The sequence below is a fragment of the Castor canadensis genome, chromosome 16 (genome assembly GCF_047511655.1).
Source record: "Castor canadensis chromosome 16, mCasCan1.hap1v2, whole genome shotgun sequence".
Classification (NCBI taxonomy): domain Eukaryota; kingdom Metazoa; phylum Chordata; class Mammalia; order Rodentia; family Castoridae; genus Castor; species Castor canadensis.
Window position 1 is genome coordinate 20745285 of NC_133401.1, and position 24772 is coordinate 20770056.

The following is a 24772-nucleotide window of genomic DNA, read 5'->3' on the forward strand; positions in this document are numbered from 1 at the left end:
GGGTGGCTCCGGCTGCTCCCGGGCTGGCAGGCGTGGGTAGCAGCTGGGAGAACCGGCTGCGCGCCCCTCCCCGTGGGCCGGGCCAGGAGGTGGCACCTGGCGACTCGGCTCTGCGGGCGCGACAGACGCTGCTGTGCACACCTGGCCGCCGCCGGCTCCCTGCTCGTCCTTCCCTCCCCGCCCTCGCCCACCCGCCATGGACAAACCCCATATCCCGGTCCTGTGGGACACCTACGAGAACATCTCGGAGCTCAGGTGAGGCCAGTGGCGCGCCAAGCAGGGCACCTGTGCGGGACGCGGTGGCCTGCGGCCGAGCCTGCAGCCCGGGCAGGCGACAACCGTGGCGCCCAGGCCCCGGGGAGGGGGACAAAGAGCAGAGGACCGGGCTGTGCTGAGTGTCTGCTGAGAAGCCTCAGGCGCCCTGGTTCCTCTGGAACCTCAGTTGTTCCGTCTGTCAGAGGGGTCCGTGGAGCTGAAATCTCAAGCTTGCTGTACCCCATTTCTTCCCAGGGCACCCCAAGAAAGCCTTGCAGTAATAGGGCTGCTTTTCCTCATGAGGCTCAGAATGTGACACTGGCTCCTTGTGGGGGAGGGGAGCACAGGTGGGCAGCATGGGGACACTTGAAGCAGGAGGAACAAGATGTCCTGGGGCAGGGAGCCTGGGGGACAGGGTGGGATGGGGAAGACAAACTCCTCCTCCTTAGTGGGAAAGTTTAGGACAGAGGTCTCCCGCTTCATTCCTGGGGATGAGGATGAGTCAGACACTGGGATAGTATCCGCTATCATTTCCCACGTGGGGAAACTGAGGCGGCGACCAGTCTCACTGCTAGAAGCAGATGTGAACCCAGGCTCTGTGGTTTCTTCCTGTCCTGGTGGACTTGACTTGTCCCCTTGGCTCCATCTGCAGAGTCTCAGAGGTCACAGAATGTGGGCTGGGGTGGGAAGGGGATTCCCTCCAACCCCGGTTTTTTGCTCTTGCTAGGAGAGACTTTTTTTTTTTTTTGGCAGTGCTGGAGTTTGAACTCAGGACCTCACACTTGCTAGGCAGTTGCTTTTGAGCCACTCTGCCAGCCCTGTTTTGTGATGGGGTTTTTAGAGATAAGGGCTTATCAAACTGTTTACCCGGGCTGGCCTTGAATTCTGATCCTCCTGACCTCTGCCTCCAGAGTAGCTAGGATTACAGGCATGAGCCACTGGCACCCCGCTCAGGAGAAACTCAGTCTCCTGGGATGAAATTAAATTGGGTATCTGCAGTCCCTTGTGTGTGACTTTAAGATCTCAAGTTTCCACTGGCTTCTGGACCCCCTGAACCCAGACATACACCTTTTAGGAGCCCTTGATCACCTTCTGGGGACAATTCCTAATGGAGCCCTCCTCCCAGGCCCCTCAGACTCGCACAATGTCCTCCTCCTTCTTCAATTGCCTCTCTGTCCCTGGCTAGGCCTCCGGGCATCATTCTTGCTCCCACTTTACCCTGGGCACCCCCCATCTCAATGGCCTGTCATTTCCAAGTCCCACCCCCCTGTCCCCAGACAATGTTCCCAGCTCAGAATCCGTCCTCTTTTTCCTGGACCCAGAGATGCCTTTCCCTTCCTCCCCATCATCGTGTGACATTCCAGCACCCCAGACCCTCCAGGTTCTGCTCTGCTGGCCTCACCCCCACCCCCAGCCATCTCACCTGCATTCCATCCACCCTATGACTTCACATTCCCTGGCCACACCCGGAGCTTCCCTGCCCCCGTGCCTTTGCACATCTGTTTCTTCACTTCCTAAGAACTCAGAGCACTTCTCTTGTAAAGAACCAAGTCTGTTCCCCACTCCCAACTTTTGTGGCTCCCCAGTCCAGAGCAATGCTTTCAAAGCTTTTTTAAGACTCAGATTTCTTATACCCAAGAGAAATCTTTCTCCTAAACAGAAACACATAATAGGGATCAGGATTGAAATGGAGGTATGGAACTGGGGTCCAAGGCCCCCCTTTCTCCCCATCTGCCTTGTTTTTTGCTTTGTTTTTTTTTTAAAGAGGGTCTCACTTTCTAGCCCCACCTATCCTTGAACTCAAGATGCTCCTGCCTCAGCCTTCTAAGCGGTGGGGTTACAGGTGTACCTCACCACACCTGGCCTTGTCATTTGTCCTTCCTGTTGAACTCAGGTCTCTCTACCTTACAGTCCCCACCTCTCCCATGGCCTTGCCTTCCATCTGCTGCTTCTTGTCCCCTCGGTCAGCCTCAGGGCTTTTGAACATGTGATTTCCTCTCCCCTAGTGACCTCTGCCCTCTCTCTTGCCTTTGCCAAATTACTTCTCAGATGTGAAGGTGCAACACAGGCCATTTAGGATTCCTCGGTGGGAGAGGCAGATCCAGCCAGGGGCATCAAGATGTTTATCTGTCATTGATAGGGACCCTTGAGAATGATGTCTAGGGATGGATGGATGGACGGATGGATGGACGGATGGATGGATGGATGGATGGATGGAAGGAAGCAAGATTGGGTAAATCTACGGGGTAAATGAGGAGGGGCTGGGCGTGGTGGGACAGTGGCAAAGGAAAAGAGCCTGGACAGAGAATGAGAGGCAGTGGGATGAAAGGGGAAGGACAGGAGCAGCATCCCCAAGGGACCCTGGTCAAGCAGTGACAAGAGAGGCTCCTGAGGTCAGGTGAAAGAAACAGCCCAGAAGCCTGGTTTGCTTTAAGCTGTTTTGGGGTCCCAGGCTTATGTGATCCAATGATCCAAGATTTAATTCAGAAAAAATATATGTATACTTTAGCTGCTGGCTCACGCCTGTAATCCTAGCTACTCAGGAGGATCACAGTTCAAAGCCAGCCTGGGCAAATCGTTTTTGAGACCCTATCTTGAAAAAGCCCATCACAAAAAAAGGGCTGATAGAGTGGCTCAAGGTGTAGACCCTGAGTTCAAGCCCCAAAGAAGTGGGCGGGACAGGTGAGAAAGAGAGGGTGAAGGTATCCCATGATCCCCGAAACACCTGGCCGCTCCTAACACATCACGTATTCTCTCTGGTAATCTCCCAGTGACCTGCCGGGAGATTAACCCAGGCAGTGACTAAGTATATCAGCCCCTTGAAGATTCCAGGCCCAGAGAAGTTGACTTACCCAAGGTCACACAGCTGTCAAATGGGGCGTGGCCAGGAACTGAACCAGGGAAACCTGACTGTATCACTCACACCCTGGATTTGGGGCAGGAGGAAGATCAGGGAGGTTCAAGATGTAGGAGGCAGCCCCTGCCCAGTTTGAAGGCTCAGCCAGGAGTCCATGTTTGGGATTCACTATTTTTCCTTCTGGAGAAGGGGTCAAGGCCAGAGAAGCCAAGCTGGCTTTTGGACCTGGGTGGCCTTGATAGAAACAGCCTCAGTTGCTGCTCCTCCCTCCCTCTGATCTCGAGTCCCCTGCTGGGCACTTTCTGATCTCTGCTCTTTATGTCCGGGTTGACAGCAGGATTTACAGCTGGCCCCTCCTTTTTCTGGGACAGCCGCACACCTGAATGATTTTACAGCCACCGTCCTAGCTGGGTTTATTAAAAAAGATTTTCGACAACAAACACATCCTATGACAACGGTGACCCTGGCCACCTGGGCGGGATTTGGTGGTCAGAGTGAGCAGTAACAGATGCTCCCAGGCTCCCAGGCTCCCAGAACACAATCTCTTCCTACCTGCACCGTGGTCCCCCATGGGTACCAGCAGAGGCTCAGGTGGAAAGGGGGGACGCCCATCTAGACCCCCTGTGGAAAGCAGGAGGAGCTCCGTGTGCCACCTCTAGAATGCTGTGGGGGAGGGGGTGGACCTCAATGATATCGAATGTACCAGGTTTTTGTTGATTGGGTTGGTTTCTCCCTTTTCCAGTCCCCAGGGGACCCTCCTGAGCCAGGACCACAGGTGTTGGGAAGGGTGGAAACAAGGAAGAATGAGTAATTGCGACCTTCCAATACAAGCCTGAGCAGAAAGTTAGGGTGACCCTATCTCAAAAAAACAAGCCAATCCTGGTGGTACACATCTGTAATCCCAGCTACTCAGGAAATGGAGGTAGGCGGATGGAATTCAAAGCTGGATCCAGACAAAAGCTCAAGACCCTATCTGAAAAATAACGAAAGCAAAAAGGGATAGAGAAAAGAAGAAAGGAAGGAAAGGAGGGAGGGAGAGAGGGAGGGAGGAAGGAAGGAAGGAAGAAGGATCTCAGGGGCTCACCTGTAATCCTAGCTATTTGGGAGGCTAAAATCTGGAGGATCGCCGTTTGAGACCAGTCCAGGCAGATAGATCCCAAGACCCCATCTCCAAAATAACCAGAGCAAAATGGCCTGGAGGAGTAGCTCAAGTGATCGAGTGTCTGCTTTGCAAGTGAAAGGCCCTGAGTTCAAACCCCAGTCCCACCAAAATAGAGAAAATGAGAATGAATGTCAGTCATATGTTTTATTTAACCTGACAGAACTGAAATGCCATTTCAGCCCATAACCCATGTTTAGAAATCCTCGGTAAGTCCTCTTCCCTCCCTCCCCTACGCCCTGGAGCAGTGATGTCCTTTGTTGCATTCAGAGCTCATCAGTTTTACTGCTAAAGAGGCCGGGTTCTTGCAGGCCCAAGCTGTCCCTGGCCTGCTTAGGAAGCCTGGCTTTGCGCATGGCGGGCCCGTGCTGGAGGCGACCTCAGCGACACTGAAGGCAAATTAAAAACTCAGGTGCAGTGCCACCCCTAGCACCACCAAAAACCCAAAACCCACCCCCTCACTTCCCAGTCATGGCAACACATGGCAAAGGTGGCTGGTGGCTGTCACATCAGACAGCATAGGCGTGGGACATTTCTGAACCCAAACAAGGTGTCCTGAGGCTCAGCTCTGGACTGGGAGGGCCCAGGGCAGGAGAGGCATACAGAGGAGCTTAATAAATGTATGGGGCCTGGCAGAGTGGTTTAAGTGTTGAGTGCCTGCCTAGCAAGCAAGGCCCTAAGTTCAAATCCCAGTGCCAAAAAAATAAATGTATGGGGTGGAGGAAGAAAGGGGGTGAAGGCACACAGAGACAGAGAGAGAAAGAAGATGGGGAGGAGAGGACGAGAGAGAGGGAGAGGAAAAAAGAGAGGGGGTTAGACAGAGAGTGAGAGAGAGAGACAAAGAGAAAGAGGAGAGGGGAACAGAGAGAGGGAGAGGGAGAGAGAAAGAGAGAGGGAAAGGAGACAGGGTGGGGGAGGGAGACGGAAGAGGAGGGGGAGGGGGAGGGGGCAGCGCCCCAGGCCAGGGCTGCCAGGGCCCTGTGTGTTGGAGCGTTGGGAACACTGCGAGCTGCACACTGAGAGCTGTGCACTGCTGGCACCGAGGCTGAGTGTGACGCTGTACAGGGTGGGGGCCTGTGCAGGTGGCACAGGTGGCCCACAGAAAGACCTCCAGGCTCCAAAGGACAGAGCAGAGGGACCTTGAGCCAAAGTCCTGTCTCCCACCATGGACATGGGTGACACAATTCACCTGTCTCAGAATCTAGCTGGTCCCCTTGCTAAAATGGCCCTTAGTGACCTTTAGCCACTTAAAGTGAATTAGGCAACCTGTATGGCTTGTCACCTATGAGAAGGGGGTGGAGGAGGCGTGGGACAACAATTTTCAACCCAAGTTTCTGCCCTTGAGCTCACAACCTGGTAAAAGTCACAGACAGTGACAACTGCCCAACTCAAAGAACACTGAGAACTCAGATTCATCAATAACTAGATGACTCTCTATTGTCAAAAGCATCTGCAGTTTGCGTTGATCTTATCACACATGTGCCCCTGAGGTGCTAGGGGTGGAAGCCAGGGCCTCCCAGGGGCCAGGAAGTGCTGCAGCCGCCCTTAGGTTCAAGCAGCTTTTTTTTTGCTTTTGGCGGCTGGGGTTTGAACTCAGGACCTCGCACTTGCTTGTTTTGAGCCACTGCCAGCCCTTTTTTTTGTAATGGATTTTTTCAAGACAGGGTCAAACCACAATCCTCCTGATCTCTGCCTCCTGAGTAGCCGGGATTACAGGCGTGAGCCTGGCACCATGGCTGACAGGTTTTAAATATACAGGCATTTGCCAGGAAAAGAACAGCAGGGGCAGGCAGAGCCTACACGCCAGTCACTGTAACCCAAAGAGGACACCCAGGCTGGGGCCCAGCAGCTCCCAAGAGGAAGGAGACCGTTGGCTCACACGGCCAAGAATGGTCATGGCCACTTGAGGAGGAACAGCCTGGCTTGGTGGCAGCCCAGGTGACCACAAAGGGGGAAGCTGTGATTTGTGTCATTTTACTCAACCAGAAAAAGAACGAAAGTCCAATGCACAGCTGGCCTGCTTCACACCCATGGACTCAACCAACCTCAGACAGGAAACATTTATTGTGTCCTTACTGAATACGTACAGACCTCCCCCCAACTCTCTCTCTCTCTCTATCTCTCTCTCTCTCTGTGACAGAGTACCACTATGTACTCCAGGCTGGCCTCAAACTCCCGATTCTCTTGCCTCAGCCTCCCAAGTGCTGGGATTACAGGTATGAACCACCACACCTGGCCTCAGACATTTTTCTTTTCATTGTTCCCTAAACAGTAGAGTAGATCAGCTATTTGTGCAGCATTTACACTGCATTGGGTGTTTTAAGGCAGGTAGAGGTGACTGAAGTCCACAGGAGGATGTGCGTAGGTTTCATGCAAGTACTACACTGTTTTGGGGGGACTTGAGCATCCTTAGATTTTGGTCTCCATGGGATCATGGTCTGGTCCCCATGGATACTGAGGAGTGACTGTATTCACACCATGTCAGTGCAGAGCACAAACAAAGCCCGACAGAGAGAGAGAGTCCATGACTGGCTAACTCAGTCTGAGGTGGAAAAATCCCCTAGCAGCAGTGCCCTCTGGGGGAGGGGAGACAAGGGACCATCCTGGGCCAGGACAGTCTGCGTCCTGATGGGAGGCATGGATTGCTTCAGGAGGCTCTGCGTTCAAAACGCACTGTGACGTGCACCTTTCCCCAATGGGAAAATGATTGTTAGCGGATGGAAGAGGTGTATTTTGCAGCACTCTTTAAAAAGAATGAGATGGAGGCTGGGTGAGGAGACTCACACCTGTAATCCCAGCTACTCAGAAGGCAGAGATGAGAGCGACTATGTTTAAGGCCAGTTTAGGCAGAAAGTTAGGGAGACTCCGTCTCAATCAACAAGTCAGGGGTGGTGGTACCTGCCTGTGATCCCTGGTACTCAGGAAGTGCTTGTAGGTCCCCGGATCACTGTCCAAAGCATCACCTTGGGCAAAAATTTGGCAGAAGAGAGGATTGCCTAGCAAGCGTGAGGCCCAGAGTTCAAACTCCAGTTCCACAAAAAGAAATTTTGTTTTGGAAGAAGAGGAGGTTGATGACTGCGGGGACGATGAACCTAGGGAGTTCAGAGGCTGGGCACACTCGAGGTCCTGACACTCAGTGATGATATAGAAAGGTCCAAAGAACAGTGTGTTGAGATCCTGTTTGACTCTGTCAAAGAAAAGAAGTGTTATTGACTCATCTGTTGAAGAATTTGCTTCTGAAGCAGAAAGACAGGGTGTACAAGCTGGGGGCACTCTTGTTCTGACTCAATTTTTTATGGGGTTTTTTGTTTGTGGCAACACTGGGATTTGAACTCAAGACCTCACACTTGCTAGGCAAGCATTCTACTAGTTGAGCCACTCTGCCAGCCCTATTTAATGATGGGTTTTTTCAAGATAGGGTCTTGTGAAGTATTTTCCCCAGGCTGGCTTCCAACCACCAGCCTTCTGATCTGTGCCTCCTGAGTATCTGGGATTACAGGCATGAGCCACAGCACCTGGCAATATTTGACATATCTTGAAGGAGATGTATGACTCAGACCTTTTAGAAGAGGAGGTCATTGTCAGCTGGTCAGAAAAGGCCTCTAAGAAACATGTCTGAAAAGAACTTGCCAAAGGGATTCATGTCAAAGCGGAACCATTTACAAAATGATTGTTGGAGGCAGAAGACTCGTCTGGTGCTGAAGAAGGAGGAGCTGTATTGAAGATGCCATGGCCCTGAAGGGTGAAGCTGGGAAGTCTGACAACACGGGTGGCGACACGTTGATAGGACACCATTTAGAAGGATGGGGTCACACCTGGCTGAGCAGCACAGTGCTGCAAATGTCCTCAGGGATCGGCCGGAAGTGCGCGGGGTGTGCAGAGGAGAAATGGCTCAGCGTCACCTCAGTGCAGAGAGAAGCCGGAGGGCGGCCTAGCGAGCCCCAAGTCAGAGACCCCTGAAAGAGAGGGACAGAGACCCAGGGAGGAAGGGAAAGGGCTCAAGGTGTAGAGCCCCTGCCTAGCAAGTGTGAGGCCCTGAGTTCAAATCCCAGTGCCACAAAGAAAGGAAAGAAAGAAAGATGCGGCGGGGGTGCAACTGCGGTGAGCAGGGCCGAGGCCCTCGGGTCCCCAGCACCACAGACATGAGGTCCCGCCAGGCCTGATAGTCACAGGAGCTCCCTGGCAAACCAGGCCATGGAAGAGAAGCTTGAGGGCCGGTGCCAGTGTTGGAAGCGCTCCAGGAGGCCCAGGCCTGTGCGCACGAGAAGGTTCCATTCCAAACCGGGGTCTCCAAGTTGCCAAGGTGGGAATCGGCGTCTGTTCCCTGATGGTGGCGCATATCTATAGCAAGTTAGCTGATCTGGATGATCAATGGGTGTAGGGACAGCGCAAGGATTCATTCTTTGTTTTAGGTGGGACCAGGCTTTGAACTCAGGGCCTTGCACTTGCTAGACAGCCTCTCTACCACTTGAAGTGGCCATGCCCCCAGTCACTTGGTCCACGCCCTCGCCCCTTTTTGCTTTAGTTATTGCTGAGGTAGGGTTTCCTACATTTCCCCAGGGCTGGCCTTGGACTGTGATTCTCCCACCTCCACCTCCTGAGTAGCTGGGATTACAGGTGTGCTCCACCATGCACAGCCATAAATAGATTTTGTAAAAAGTCAAGGCAGACAAGCAATAACAAACCACCCCCATCTCAGGAGCCCCACACAGGACAAGCCCAGGCAGCTCTGGGATCTCCCAGCCCCACAGGGACTGTCCTGGTCCAGGGAAGCGTGGGCCAGTCTCTGTCATCTTTCCACAGAGGTCTCAATCCCTTTGGCCCCACCAGCCAAGGGCTACAAAGGTGAGCACATGGCATTCCCTGCTACTGTGTGTGGAGTTAAAAATTAAGCGCTGGGCAGAGTGGCGCACGTGTGTGATCACAGTTCTGCCTCAGCCTCTCCAGTGCTGGGATTATAGGCATGAGCCACCACGCCCGGCTCCTCTGATGTATTTCAATGGAAGTTTCAGACACCAATTTTGGGAAATCTCTCAAGATGCAAACACTTCCTTACGAATGGCTGGGTGCCAGTGTTTTCAGGAACTTTGATTGCTTTTAATCCCTTTTCAAACAATGTTAAAATCAACATCCGGGTTTATATCTCACCAGGCACTTTGTCCATGGCATCTGTGTATCCCATACACTTCTGGTGTGGGGGTGTTGTCACATTTATTTGTTCATCCACCAAATACAGTGTGGTGCCTCCCACCCATCACACACTGGCTGTTTGAGGTGGAACACAGAACAAGAGCGTTAGATTTAGAGAAGGTCCTAGACAAAGAAAATAGTCACTCAGCGTTAAGATGGTGCTTTATTGGGGGTGATCGGGAAGACCCAAGTCCTCTAGTGGGAGAAGGAGCCACAGGGTCTTGAGCAAATCATGGGCAAGTAATTGCCCAAAGACGTCGGGCCACCCACACTCCAGCCCTGGCCAAAGTGTGAGTCACCTTGCCAAAGGGGAGTTGGGGACATTTGTACAGATGGGCTCAAACAGCCGGCCCTGGGAGATGAGGAAGGACCGTCTGGCAGGGGGACAGACCACATCAGGCCCGGGGACTTCTGCAACATCCCCAGAGAAAGTGGTGCCTCCAGTGGTGAATCAGCAGATGGCCTGGCTGCTGAAACCCAAATTCCAGGGACAGTGGGGACTGCCAGGTTCCAAGGTCTACCCTGCCTGGGCCCCAGCCCCACCTGCCACCTGATTTGCATGCATGAGTTCCTGCATGCCCACCCAAGGCTCCAGTCCTTGTCCACCTGTCACTTTTATTTTTCCTTTTTTCCTGGGATTTAAACTTAAGACTTTGCTCTTGCAAAGTAGGCGCTCTACCACATGAGCCACACCTCCAGTCCATTTTGCTCTGGTTAGTTTGGAAATGGGGTCTCAGACACTATTTGCCCAGGTCAGCTTCGAACTGTGATCTTCCTGATCTCAGCCTCCCAAATTGCTGGGATTACAGGTGTGATCCAGGCTGACCTTGAACTCTCAATCTTCCTGCCTCAGCCAACCGTATCCTCACCCCTCTGACACTACCTTGTTGTTATTCCAGTGTAAACCACGGTAGGGACTCCTATCTGTCACGGCCCAATCACTGCAGTATAGAAGGTACTCAAAAAATATCTGTGGGTCAGATGCCCTGGCTCCTGCCTGTAATCCCAGCAACTCAGGAAGCAGAGATCAGGAGGATGGCGGTTTGAAGCCAGCCCGAGCAAATAGTTAGAGAGACCCTATCTTGAAAAAAACCCATCACAAAAAAGGAGCTGGCGGAGTGGCTCAAGGTGGAGGCCCTGAGTTCAAATCCCAGTACCACAAAAAAGGAGCTGGCGGAGTGGCTCAAGGTGGAGGCCCTGAGTTCAAATCCCAGTACCACAAAAAAGGAGCTGGCGGAGTGGCTCAAGGTGGAGGCCCTGAGTTCAAATCCCAGTACCACTAATTAATTAATTAATTAACTAATTATATACATATATAATTGATTTTTTTTTAACTCAGGGCTTCACACTTGCAAGGCAGGCGTCCACCACTTGAGCCACTCCGCCAGCCTCAGATGTCGATTTTAGAGGGGAAGTTCGAGGTGTTGTTTTTGTTTCTGTTTTGTTTTCTGGGCCAGGGGCCCACCATGTGGGTCTGGGTTGGCCTCGGACTCCCAATCCTTCTGCCTCTGCCTCCCAAGCGCTGGAATTACAGGTGTGCACCTCCATGCCCGGGCCGTAAGCAGATGTTGGCATGACGATCGGTGTCTGTTTCTATCAAATAAACGCCCACGGGGGAGTCTGTTCCTCAAAAGCCTGCGACAGTAAGATAATTTATTGAAGTGTATGAATATCTAACATAACAATAATATACCCTGGGAGGTGAGCTGGCAGGGGACGGTGGGGCTGAGGGTGGTGGTGACCGAGACTTAGAGAAGGTCTGTGAACTGCCCAAGGTCAAACCCATGCCTTGCTAACCTGCCACCAACCACCGCCAGCCCTGCCAGAGAAGCCCCTGTTACCTGGGTTCAAATCTCAACTCTAGCTGTGTGTCCTTAGCCAAGTGACTTTGCCTCTCTGTGCCTTTGCTCATCTGTAAAGCCTGATAGTAATAAGACCCACCTTACAGGCTTGTTGAGAGAATAAACGAGCTAGGGATTCTATGGAAGTGGGTGCTGAGGGCTCTGGGTGTGGCTCAAGGGGCAGAATTCCTGCCTAGCAAGCTCAGGAGCCCTGAGTTCAAGTCCTGGTACTACAGAGAGAGAGAGAGAGAGAGAGATTGGGGGGGAGAGCCCTGAGTTCAAATCCCAGTCCCACCAAAATAATAAAATAAAACTCTGGGGCTTGTATGGTGGTACACACCTGTAATCTCATGCAGAGGCCAGAGAATCATGAGTTTGAGGACCCTGTCTCTCAAAACAAAAAAAGATTAAAAATAACAAAAATTTTTAAAGAAAAAGAAAACCCCTGGGCTTGTGAGTTCCAAGCACACAGAGTGAAGCTATCAACACACAGCTCCATTATTCCTACTTAGGAAATCCAAAATCCAGATGCTCTGAAGTTCAAAACTCTTTTTTCTTTTGGTGGGACTGGAGTTTGAACTCAGGACTTCCCACTTGCAAAGCAGGTGCTCTACCACTTGAGCCACTCCTTCAGTCCATGTTGCTCTGGCTATTTTGGAGATGGGGTCTCCAGAACTATTTGCCCAGGCTGGTCTCAAACTGAGATCCTCCTGATCTCTGCCTCCCAAGTGGCTGGGATTACAGGCGTGAGCCACCTGTGCCGGGCTGGTGTGAAACTTGTCAAGTGCCAGCAGGATGGTGCAAGTGGAAGATTTCACCCTTGCCCTCCCTGGACGGGTCAGAGGGACAATCCCGGTGCACTGAAACTATTGCAGAAAGTGGCCCCGGGGTGATGTGGGTAGGAAGCCGTGTGGATCTGGTGCCCGGTGACTTGTGTTTACACTTGGGTCTCCTCCCCAGGGTAACTCGTTCCAAAATCTGGAAGGACCTGAGTCCAAAGCAGGTTAGGGCCCAGCGGAGGCAAGCCTGATCTATACAAGGAACTGGGCAGGGGGGAGCAGGGGGGTCACGGGTGGCCTCACGGACAAGGGCTGATGTCAGGGCAAAGACGTGAGACAAGTGGTGGTGGGAGACGTGGGCTGAGTGGAAGGCAAAGGGAACAGCAGTGCAAAGGCCCCGTGGCAGGACTGTGCATGAAGTGTTGGAGGAAGAGTGAGGAGGCCGGTGTGGCTGAAGCCTCCAGAGGGGGATGGCGAGGTGACAGATGGCAGACTTCGGGTGGCACAGAGATGGGGGTGGGCTTGAGCACTGGACACCCAGATCCTCCAGCTTCAGTGTGGGGACAATTGACCGGGAGGGAGATAGGAAGAAGTTGACTGCAAGCCAAGTGCAGTGGCTCACTTCTGTAATCCCAGCTACTTGGGAGGCTGAGATCAGGAGGATAAGGGTTCAAAGCCAGCCCCCGACAATTTATAAAACCTTATCTAGAAAATACCCAAGACCAAAAGGGGTGGTGGAGTGGCTCAAGAGGTAGAGTGCTCTGCAAGCAAGAAGCTCTGAGTTCAAACCCAAGTCCCACCAAAAGAAGAAGAGTGGAGTAGTCCAGGAGAGAGGCAATGGTGGGTTTTAATCCGTCTAAAGTTCCTTCCTGCCGTCCATCTCCAGACATGGACTCTGAGGCACAGAGAAGTTAAGCCACGTATCCACCGTCACACAGCGAGTGGGTTGGGTTTGTTTCCAAGTTTGTCCAACTTCAGCCGATCTGTGAGAACTGGACTGCCTTCGGAGGGGGTGACAAGCCCCTGTCAGCAGGTGCTCTGAACTGGGGACAGTTCCAAGATACAACACTGAATGAGAAAGATGAAGAGGTAGGAGGAGGCTGCTGTGTGACCTTGGGAAGAGCACTCACCTCTCTGGGCCTCCTTTGCTTCTGGCCTGAGGTGGTGCTCTTAGTCCCCTCCCCAGAGGGCATCTGGGAGAAGCCTAAAGATGGAGAGTGGTCCCTGCCCTTCTCCCCTGCTGGGGCCAAGCTCTTCCCTGGGGACAGAAAGAATGAGGGCTTGGCTCCCCTCCTGGGAGGATGGGGACTCTTTGGTCAAGAAACTCTGCATTAAGAGGGCGACATTGGACTGGGGTCTTGTCTTGACAGAGGAGCTAGAAAGGCATTCCTGGTGGGGGAACAGCATGTGCAGAGGCTCAGAGGTAGGAGACCTTGCTCTCCTGCTGGTGTCAGTAGAAAGGATCAGAAGGACCCAGGTTACACAGGGCTGTGGAGGTGGCCAGCAGGAGGGTCAAGACGTTGGGCCTTTCTATCCAGCATGGTGGCTCATGCCCGTAATCCCAGCTACTTGGGAGGTGGAGAGAGGAGGGTTGTGGTCCTGGGCCAGCCTAGGCAAAAAACAAATAAATAAATAAATAAAATAAAAAAGAAACACCCTATCTAAAAAAAACAAAAAAAACTAAAGCCAGAAGGGCTGGAGGTGTAGCTCTGCAGTAGAGCATCTGCCTAGCAAGTACAAAGCTCTGAGTTCAAACCCCATCTCCACCCCCCAAAAAAAAGGTTTAGGTGTCTCTTTTTTTGTGTGTGGTACTGGAGTTTGAATTCACTTTGAGCCACTCCACCAGCCCTTTGTGTGATGGGTTTTTCGAGATACGGTCTTGAGAACTTTTTGCCCGGGCTGGCTTCGAATGGCAATCCTCCTGATCTCTGCGTCTTGGGTAGCTGGGATTACAGGTATGAACCACTGGCACCCGGCTGGGTTTTAAAAAAAAATTTTTTTTTTGGCAGGAATGGGGTTTGAACTCAGGCCTCACGTTTGCTGGGCACTCGCTCTATCACTTGAGTTCACTTCACCAGCAAGGGTTGGGCATTTCTTCAAGTCCCATGTCCTGGGGTCCCCAGGCGGGACTGACCAGTGATCTCCTAGCCCAGACCCGGCCCATCACGTCCGCTGAGGCCTCCCTAGAGTCCATCCTCCACTCTGATGGGGCGATCCCTCCTGCCAGGCCCCGCACATGGTCTGTGGGCACTAATGGGGCTGTGACCCAGGGAGAGCAGAGGTGGCCCTGCTCTCACTTGATTTGAGGCAGGCAGGGAGAGCACAGGCCACCAACCTGTTTGGGAACCCAGAAACAGAATCCAGGTGAGCACGCATGGGACCTGTGGGGCCTCCCTGCTCCCTGGTGCCAGGGCCACATTTCAGGCCAGGGGACAGCAGCTGCAAAGGCCTGGAGGTAGGGCAGGTGATCATGCTTTTGGGTGCTTGGCTGGCACCCAAAAGGAGGGAGGAGTGAACACAGGGAGGGGTGAACTGGAAAGTAACCGCCCACAGGGCCAAAGGGCCACGGCTACTGGGGTTCAACCCCAGCTTGGGGCTCCCTATGCAACCCAGGGTGGCCTTGAACTCCTGGACTCAAACAATCCTCCTCCCTCAGCGTTTGACAGTTTAGGGCTACAGGTGGATGTTTTTCCCCAAGCATTCTGCCACCTTAAGGCGCACTCCAGCCCTTGCCTTTGTATTTTGTTTTTGAGACACTGTTACTAATTCTGCCCAGGATGGCCTGGAATTTGTGATTCTCCTATCTCCACCTCCCGAGTAGCTGGGATCATAAAAAGGCTCCATTGCACTCGGTTCTTGCTGTGCAGCTTTGGGCAAATAGTTTGCCCTCTCTGAATCTCTATTTTCTCATCGGTAGCGTGGGGGAATGGGCAGCGTGCCCTCATATCAATTGGTTTATTCTTTTGGTGAACATTCCAGGGGCTCCTGAAGGGCACAGGATCTTTTCCTGCTGGATGACTCCGTTTCCCTCTCCAGCTATGGAAAGCACCCTGAAGGAGTCCTTGAGATCAAAGAATACAATAACGCTCCACGGAGCTTCCCCGTCCTGAGTATTTATCAAGAACCCAGAACTTAAAATATATTAGTCCTTTTAATCTTCAAGTAGGATTAAACCCGGAGGCAGAGATTAATGTGACAGATGAAGAAACTGAGGCCAAAGGGGAGGAGGCACATGTGTCCTACTGAAGCAGAGCCCATTTAGAAGCTAATCTGCCTAGTAACGGATGACTTCACAGCGCCCGCCCCCTGGGCTAAATCTGCCTGGTAACCGTTGACGTCACAAATTCCACCGTCTATTCCAGCGTCTGCTCAACCCATGAGAAAAGGTGGTAACTCAGACACAGTGATTACAATTCCCTGAAGGCCTACTGTGTGCCAAAGGCGGTGCAGATCAGGGCCACCTGGATATTGTCTCTATTATGACATCTAAAGATCAGTTCTAGCTTAATCATTGCTACCCTTATTTTTTTAATTTAACAAACTTTTTTTTTTTTTTTTTTGGTGGGACTGGGGTTTGAACTCAGGGCTTTGCACTTGCAAAGCAGGCGCTGTACCACTTGAGTCGCACCTCCAGTGCATTTTGCTCTGGTTATTTTGGAGATGGGGTCTTGAAAACTATTTGCCTGGGCTGGCCTCGAATCTTGATCCTCCTGATCTCTGCCTCCTGAGTAGCTAGGATTACAAGTGTGAGCCACAGCACCCGGCTCACATGAAAATCAAGTCAGTGTATTGTCCTTTGTGTGCTATAAAGCAACACACATGGGAAGTAACAGTGTAGTGGGAAAGACAGCAGATCCAGGATTTGTGGGGCCCAAAGCTTAGACCATTTAGCAAGGGGTCCCCTTAAAAAAAAGAATTGCCAGGTGCCTACTTTGCAAATGCAAACTCCTGAGTTCAAACCCCAGTCCCACCAAAAAAACCAAACTTACTGTCTATGACTGCAACATTAGGTAGGTGGGATGATTATTTAGAGAGAAAAAAAGAAATCACAGCAAAATGTTTCATTTTGAAAATCAACAAATACCCACAAATATCCCAGAAAAATAACAGACCATTAACTATCCACACTTGACCCAGCCTCATCAGTGTCCCATGAAAACCAGCGAAATGTCCTTTTTTGTCGCTACTGGGGTTTGAACAAAGGGCCTTGAGCTTGCCAGGCAGGTGCTCTACCACCTGAGCCACGCCCCAGCCTTTTTATTTTTTGCTTTTGTTATGGCCTAGAACCTTAATCTTCCTCACTGCTTCCCAAGTAGCTGGGATTACAAGCATGTACCACCACACCCTGCTCATCTGCTCTTAAAACATCACACCATGGAAACTTAATTGGCTGGGTGAAGGCAAAGGCGTCACAGGGTTTTGGACAAACGCTCAGACCATTTAAGCATCACTGGTGACTCATTGTGTGTGGCTTTCACACGTGGGCTGGGCACCTGCTGTCTGTGGCCTGGTTTTCCTCCTCATTTGTCAAATGGTCTGGTGACTTGGCATCTCGCTCCAATTTGGTGTAATGAATGTAAAGTCCCCTGGGTGTCCTCAGCTGTGTGGCTTTGGGCAAGTCACCCCACCTCTCAGTGCCTGGTTTTATCAGTTAAATGGAACTAATAAGAATTGTGATGTGACAGGATTGCTGTGGGGGGCAAGTGAGACCCCCCCACTTTTGCAGATGGACAAACTGAGGCTCAGAGAGGGAAAGTCCCCTCGCCCTCCTCCTTTCTCTTCTTCATGGTGTCTTCTTCTCCCTCCTGCAGCCAGAAGTTACCAGGCGAATACTTCAGGTATAAAGGTGTCCCCTTCCCCGTGGGCATTTACTCGCCCGAGAGCATCAGTCAGGCGGAGTATGCCACCGATGTACGGGACGACGACATCTTCATCATCACCTACCCGAAGTCAGGTATCTGTGGGGCTGGGGACAGTGGGGAAGGGGTGGGGCAGGGTGAGAAACCAGGCCTGGCCTCTGTAGGTCCTAGTGAACTTGGCTTTTGCCTGAACACCTTCCCACAAGTGGCACCCGGCCAGTCCCCCATCTCCCCCTCCTGGTGGGCTCCTCACCTGAGCCCCCCAACCAGCATTGCGCCCCCTGTTGGCCACCCCGCGGCATCACTTAAATGCTACTTGGTCATCGTTGGGGACCAAGAGCAGCAGCTGGTGGGAAAGACGGACCTTGTTTAAATGCACAGTTGGAGGATGAAGGAGAGCAGAGGAAGGTGAATCAAGTATATTTGATCCATTGTAAAACCTTTGCAAATGCCACAGTGTACCCCAAGCACACAATAATTTTTAAAAAGCATAAAATAAAATAAAATAAAGCCCAGTCTCCAGCATTACCGTATAGTTACAGTCAAGGGAGTCCCACCAAGGAGAGAAGCAGAAAGGGTTGGGTGAAGGTGACAGATGGCGCCTGGGGGACCAAGGGCAGCTCCCTGCAGAGATGTGTGTGCTGAGACCAGGTCCCATGGCCAGGTCACAGGAACGGGGAGATGCCCTTAGCAGAGGAACAGCATGTGCAAAGGCCCTGAGGTCAGAAGGGAAGCAGTGAGTTTGAGGGAACAAGAGATCAGGGGAGGTGGCTGAAGCTGCAGCCAAGGTGCACCTCTGTGACCATTTTACTCAAAGTGCAAAGACAACCTTCTGGAAGGTTTCAGTGAGAGAAGAGATGGACTTTAGTGTTTCCTTCTCTAAAATGGTGAGGTTACCAGGCTCTGGTGGCTCACGCCTATAATTCCAGCTATTTGAGAGACTGAGATCAGGAGGATCAAGGTTTGAGGCCAGCCTGGGCAAGAGTTCACACGACCCCATCTCCAAAATAACCAAAGCAAAATGAACTGGAGGTGTGGCTCAAGCGGTAGAGCTCCTGCTGTGCAAGCGCGAGGCCCCGAGTTCAAATGTCAGTCCCTCCAGGGGAAGAAAGGAACATGCGCTGAGTTCTTCAGACACGTGACGCCTTGTCGGAGGCAAGCGTAGGTGTCTCTCTCACTTCATAAGCAGCTGGCCAGCTGTTTTCCAAAGCAGCATTACTGCTCGGCCTTCTCACCAGCAGCAGAGGCGAATCCCGGCTGGGCCGTGTCCTTGCCGGCACTCGGCACTGTCAGGTTGTTCTCAAGCTGTTTTGATAGGTGTGTGCTGACACCTGGTTCTCGTGTCCCTGATGACTAAGGACGCTGGGCACAGCTTCACGAACACACTAGCCGTGGCTATCTTCTTGGCAGAGTGTCTGCTCGTATGAGTCTCTTCTTTCTGGTTGGGTTTGTTTGTTGGTTTTTCTTATCATAAAGCTTTGAGATGGGGTTTTTTTTGTGTATGCTGGGGATGGAAACAGGGCCTTGTGAATGCAAGACAAATACACTGCCCTGAACTACGTCCCCGGCTCTTGATTTTTTTTTTCATGACTGTAAATTAAGGGTCAGGCATCGTGGCTCACATCTGTAATCCCGGCTAATTGGAAGGCAGAGATCAGAGGTTTGAGGTCAGTCTGGGCAAAAGTTTCATGAAACTCCATCTCAACAAAGAAGCCAAGTATAGTGGTGCATGCCTATCACCCCAGCTATGTGGGAGGCAGAGGTAGAAAGGAGGGTTGCTGTTCAAGGCCAGCCTGGGCAAAAGTGAGACCCTATCTGAAAAATGAAGTGAAAAAAAAAAAAGGCTGGCTTACAAAAAAGGCTGGTGTGCCCATAGGCAGAGTGCCTGCATAGCAAGGGTGAGGCTTACGTGGTAGAGAGCCTGCCTTGCAAGTGCAAGGCCCCGAGTTCAAACCCCCAAAAAACGAAAAGAACATAGGAACACCTGCGTGCCCTCCCACCTCCACCCAGGACTGGACTTCACTGGGGAGGGCGCGGCTCTAAGATGTCCTGGTGGGAGAAGGGGTGTGTCACCAGGTGCCCACTGCAGGGGTGACCCCTGGGCATGACAAAATCTGGTCCTCATCCGGTGATCCTCTAGCGCCCTCTGCTGGCACAGAGGAACGTGTCCACGGGACTCAGCTCCAACCTCATAAATGAATTCAGTAGAATGGCCTGGGGTGCACAGCTGTAATCCCAGCATTTGGGGGTGGAGGCAGGAGGATCACAAGTTCAAGGCCAGCCCGGACTATAAGAACAAAATAAAGCCAACAACAAAAAAGAATGAGCTGGTGACCGGCCCTGGGTGGGCGGTCACACCTGTAACCCTAGCTACCTTGGAGGCTGAGCTCTGGAGGATCATGGTTCGAAGCCAGCCCAGGCAAATAGTTCATGAGACCCCCCCCTCCAACTTCAAAACAACCAGAGCGAAATGGACCGAAGGTGTGGCTCAAGCGATAGAGCACCTGCTTTGTAAGCGTGAAGCCCTGAGTTCAAACCCCAGTCCCACTGCTAACCTGATCGTGTCTATCCTCGTCACTGTCCCACCTCTGACTCCTCCCCGTTTCTCCCCCAGGGACCACCTGGATGATCGAGATCCTGAGCCTCATCCTGAAGGACGGGGACCCCTCCTGGATCCTCTCGGTGCCCATCTGGGAACGTGCGCCCTGGTGTGAGACCATCATGGGGGCCTTCAGCCTCCCGGACCAGCCCAGCCCCCGCCTCATGAGCTCCCACCTTCCCATCCAGCTCTTCACTAAGGCCTTCTTCACCTCCAAGGCCAAGGTGCGGGGGACGTTGGGGAGGAGGGGAGAGAGTGTAATTAATTGACTGAGTGAGTACATATTTACTGAGTCCGCTTGAATGTGACCCTGATCTAGCAATAGTAAAAAATACACACATGGTGGTGCACACCTGTAATCCCAGCACTTGGTAGGTGAAGGGTAGGGGATCATGAGTTCAAGACTAGCCTGGTCTACATTCCGAGAGAAAAATCTATCATTCTATCTATCCTTCTATCTATCTATCTATAATCTATCTATCTATCTGTCTATCTAGGCTGAGGACAGAGGTGAAGACAGGCTGTAACTATAGTGTCGCAGAGAGAAGTCACAGGCTGAACAATGACCTGTGTGGTGAGGGAGGGAGCCAGGGTGCACAGCGGGAGAGCAGGTGCAAAGGCCCTGTGCTGGGCGGGGGGTGTCTGCAGAGCAGCTGGAGCCAAGTCAGCGAGGGGGAGGAGTGAGATGAGGTTGGTAAGAGGTGGCCGAGGGCAGGCTCTCAGCAGAGGAGGGAGACGAGCTGGGCCTGGCTCGCTGGCGCCCTCTGGCTGCCACGTGGTAGGGAGGCCAGAGAGGAGGCGCTGCGGCAGAACTGGAGGCCCTGCCGCAGAACTGGAGGCCCTGCCGCAGAACTGGAGGCCCTCCTGATCTCAGCCTCCTGAATAGCTGGGATTACAGGTGTGTACCACCCCACCCGTTCATGCCTTTCTTTGGGCAAGGTAAACCTTGTATTATGCAGGACCAGGAAGTCTCATTGGTGTCAGTCCTGGAAATGTCACAACACCTGCCCTAACCCCCCAACTTCCAGAGCCTTCTGCAGAAGGACTCTGGGATGAGGGAGACCCACTGTGCCCTTAATGGGTCCTCTAAACTCTGAGCAGATTCAGCAGGTTGTAGGGACAAGGCCAAGCATGTGCCTGTGGAGGTTAGCTGGGAAGTCCCTTGAGCAGTCTGCCCTGAGTCTTTCCTGCTGCAGAGTCAGAAGAGGCAGAGTCAAAGGCAGGCACCCTTGGGCGCTGGGGTCCTGCCTGTATCTAATGTCTTCCTATCCTTCCCGCCATCCACACTCAGGTGATCTACCTGGGCCGGAACCCCAGGGATGTGGTAGTCTCCCTCTATCACTACTCCAAGATTGCTGGGCAATTAAAGGACCCTGGCACCCCTGACCAGTTCCTGCAGGACTTCCTCAAAGGCGAAGGTGAGGGTTAGGACACAGGCAAGTGGGAGAGGTGGGGACAGCCCAAACCCTGGCACAAAGGAGGTCCCGGGGAACCCAGATGGGAAGACAGCAGAGATAGAGGACATTGCAAAGGGTGGTGGAGCCGGGGACTGGTAGCTTCATGCCTGTAATCCCAGCTACTCAGGAGGCACAGATCAGGAGGATCGCAGTTCAAAGCCAGCCCGGGCAAATAGTTTGCAAGACCCTACCTCAAAATAAAACCTTTCACAGAGTGGCTCAAGGTATAGTCCCTGAGTTCAAACCCCAGTGCTGCCAGAGATGCATGCCTGGGGCAGAGGACTGGACAGATGGACAGACAGACAGGGTTGCAGATCTGAGGAGGGGCAGACTTGGCAAAGAGGTCTGGGGAGACATCCAGCTTTGAGGGACCAGACCTGGGTGCGTGTGCCAGGGTCCCCGCCACCCAGCCCTCACCCTGCCCTCTGCCCGCAGTGCAGTTCGGCTCCTGGTTCGACCACATTAAGGGCTGGATCCGGATGAAGGGCAAAGAGAATTTCCTGTTCACCACCTACGAGGAGCTGCAGCAGGTTGGTCCCCCACACCTAGGACTGTCCCCTTCTCCTGCCACCTGTCCCCTCAGGGGTCCCAGGCTTCAGCTCTGCTCCCCACCGTGGGGACATGGAACAGACAGAGGCCCTGAGCTATGTGCGGGAGACATGACCACTGGTAAATCAATAAAATACAGAGCAGGTCTGCAGGATGTGTCTGGGGAAAAGTGTGTCAGAACAAAGGGAACAGCCTGTGCAAAGGTCCTGAGATGACTTTTTTTTTCTTACTGTGTTCCCAGGAGAACAAAAAGACTTGTGTAGCCAGAGCAAATGAGGGAAGGGGAGGTGGTGGAAGATGGAGCCACCGCAAGGACTTTGGCTTATCTCAGAATAGGTGGGAGCCATGGCTGGGCTCTAAGCAGAGGATGACAAAGAGTGATGTGCTGAACTGTGTCATGTGAAAAATGAGCTTTAGTGACAGGCAGTGGGAAACAGTGGAAGGAAACAGCCCTTGAGGTGAAACTGGGATCCTAGGTGGACCCCAGCGAGGGGCCTGGGGCAGCCACAGCTTAAGAGGGGAACTCCTTTTGACTAGGACAATCAGGGAGGCCTCACTGGACGAGGGGGCCATACAGAATTGCTGTTGCTTTGCCCAGGTTTGTGGGCTTCTAGAGAGGATGGATCCAGTGGTTTATAACTTACGAGAGGGCTGTTCACTTGCCAAGTCCCACCATCCTTCACTGAGGGCCCCATGGTTGCTTTTCTCTTTTTGATGGAAAGCTCTAGATAAAAATTGGGCATTTTCCCTCCCCCATTCTACTTTGTTCTCTAAACCCAAAACTGGGCCACAGAGCCTAACAGAGCATCTGGGCCGCCCCTGGGTGTGTGGCGCCGCCTACGTGTTGGAGTTTCTGGGACGCGGTGGTTCAGGAGGATGAGGGTTATGAAAACAGCAGTGATCTGGAAAATCAGGCCGTGAGGCTGTGGCCATGCTGGGCACTGCGTGTGCTCCGAGAGGCAACGAGGTAAAGGGCGGGGGGACATTGGGCTTCAGAGACCTGAGTCTGAGCTCCTCCCTAGCTGTGTGGCCTTGGACAAGTGTCTTATGGGCCTCCACCTGAGGCAGTACTCCCCTTGCAAAGCTCATGTCCTGAGGAAGGTGACATTTGGGCCTTAGCAGTGGCAAAGGGTATTTCTGGCAGCCCTGTGCCAGATCTGGACAGAGGAAGGTGAGTCCTAGAGGAAGAAGTGGGGGCACTGAGAGACCAGGCCACCCATGTCCTTGAAAGCCTGGGGACCGGGACACTGTCCCAGGACAATGGGGAGCCACAGAGGAGCTGAAAGCTAGTCAGTGTGGGAAAAGTCGCAGGCAGGAGGAGGCTGGAGGCAGGGAGGCTGCAGAGGAGGCCGGGGTGAGGGTCTAGGAGGGAGAGGATCAGGACTGCGCTATATCAGGACTTTGGGGACATGGCAAAGGGAGAAGAGGGCGTAAGGGACAGGGCAGTGGGGGATAAGGAGGGGTAAGGCCAGGCCTGGGAGCCTCACCTTGGCATGGGCGAGGGGTGCTGGTCCTCAGGTGAGGGCGTGGAGAGGAGCAGCCCACACCTGTGTCACCCAAAGGCCGCAGCTCTCCATGGGTGCTGAGCTGACCTCTGCCCCAGCCCCCAAAAACCAAACTGCAGTGAGGCCCAACCCCTTGGCTGGGAGGTGGGGAAACTGAGGAAAAGAGGCACTCAGACCATCCTGGGTTAGGACTGTGGGGTGGCCTCCCTCCCCCTCGGCTCACCCTGTCCCTGTCTCTCCCGCCCCAGGATCTCCAAGGCTCTGTCCAGCGCATCTGTGAGTTCCTGGGCCGGCCGCTGGGCGAGGAGGCGCTGGGCTCCGTGGTGGCGTACTCGGCCTTCAGTGCCATGAAAGCCAACACCATGTCCAACTACACGCTCCTGCCCCCCACCCTGCTGGACCACCGCCAGGGGGCCTTCCTCCGGAAAGGTGGGCTCGGGGCGCTGCCTGGCTGTGTGATTGGGGCTGCTTCCTTCACCTCTCTGGGCCTCGGTTTTCCTAGCCATAACATGGGGCGAGCAGGGGCTCTGTGGAGCCATGGTTTCCTTCACTCAGAGCTTAGCACAGCACATGTCGCCGTGTGCCTTGGCAAAGTTAGTGTCTCAAAAACAAAATAACACAAAAGGGCTGGCATGAGGCTCAGTGGTGGAGCACAAGCATGAGGAGGGGTTGTTAAAAGATGGACGCGGGTGACCCACACCTGTCATCCTAGCTACTCAGGAGGCAGAGATCAGGAAGACCGAGGTTCAAAGCCAGCTGGGGCAAATAGTTCACGAGACCCTATCTCAAAAAAAGCTTCACAAAAAAGGGCTGGTGGAGGGGCTCAAGGGGTAGATTCCTGCCTAGCAAGTGTGAGGCCCTGAGTTCAAATCCCGGTACTGCCAAAATTAAAAATAAAAAAGTTACATAGATTGCAAGGACCAGGACATCTGGGGAGGAGAGTGTTCAGTTCCTATGCCCTCACTACAGGTGTTATGTAATCCACATCACTTCCATGCTAAAATTCGGAACACTGTAATCCAAATGACATGGCCCTAAGACTCCAGGCAGGGGACTGAGTGACCAACCCAGGTGCGGAACCTGTGCTCAGAGCCAAGCTACAGCCAGGTGCCCAGAGTGCCTGCAATACTGGGGCTACTGGGACAAGGAGCCCCTATTGTAGCAGGGGAAGTTGGGGACAGGTGACAGGAGGTGACCTCTGGGCAGAGATCTAAGAGGTCAGGGGATAGAATGCAGGGCCAGCAACAGATGTGCAGAGGCAACAGGGCGGGCAGGGGACAGCCAGGTGAGGGAGGAGGTGACAAATGCGGGGCCTTGGCCAAGGAGGCACAGGATGCCATCTAGGGCTGGGGCGGAGTGGGAAGCAGGGACAGGGGAGGTGGCACCCATCCCCCTCACGCCCTTCGCCCTCCCCCGCCGTGCAGGGGTCTGCGGGGACTGGAAGAACCACTTCACGGTGGCGCAGTGCGAGGCCTTCGACCGCGTCTACCGGGAGCAGATGCGCGGGCTGCCCTCCTTCCCCTGGGACGAGGCTCCGGACGACGACAGCCAGGACCCCGAGCCCGAGCCCCTGCGCAGCCCCAGTCCCAAGCCCAACCCCACCCCCAGCTCCGACCCCAGCCAGGCCGCCGAGGCCCCCCACCCGTGACCCTGACAATAAACACGCCGCTCCACCCAGGCTGGGCTGCGCTCTGGGGTGGCGCGACGCGCGCGGGCGGCCGG

The 24772-nt window shown here is 53.3% G+C and overlaps 1 protein-coding gene across 1 annotated transcript; it reads left to right on the forward strand.

Annotated features, from left to right (window-relative positions):
• Positions 1-96: 96 nt before the first annotated feature.
• On the forward strand, positions 97-24728 carry Sult2b1 (sulfotransferase family 2B member 1). The gene is made up of 7 exons (XM_020158045.2): positions 97-255; positions 16893-17035; positions 19555-19763; positions 20831-20957; positions 21432-21526; positions 23299-23479; positions 24475-24728. Exons 1-7 carry the CDS (start codon positions 197-199, stop codon positions 24696-24698), a joined length of 1038 nt encoding a protein of 345 aa, XP_020013634.1. The 5' UTR covers positions 97-196; the 3' UTR covers positions 24699-24728.
• The last annotated feature ends 44 nt before the right edge of the window (positions 24729-24772 follow it).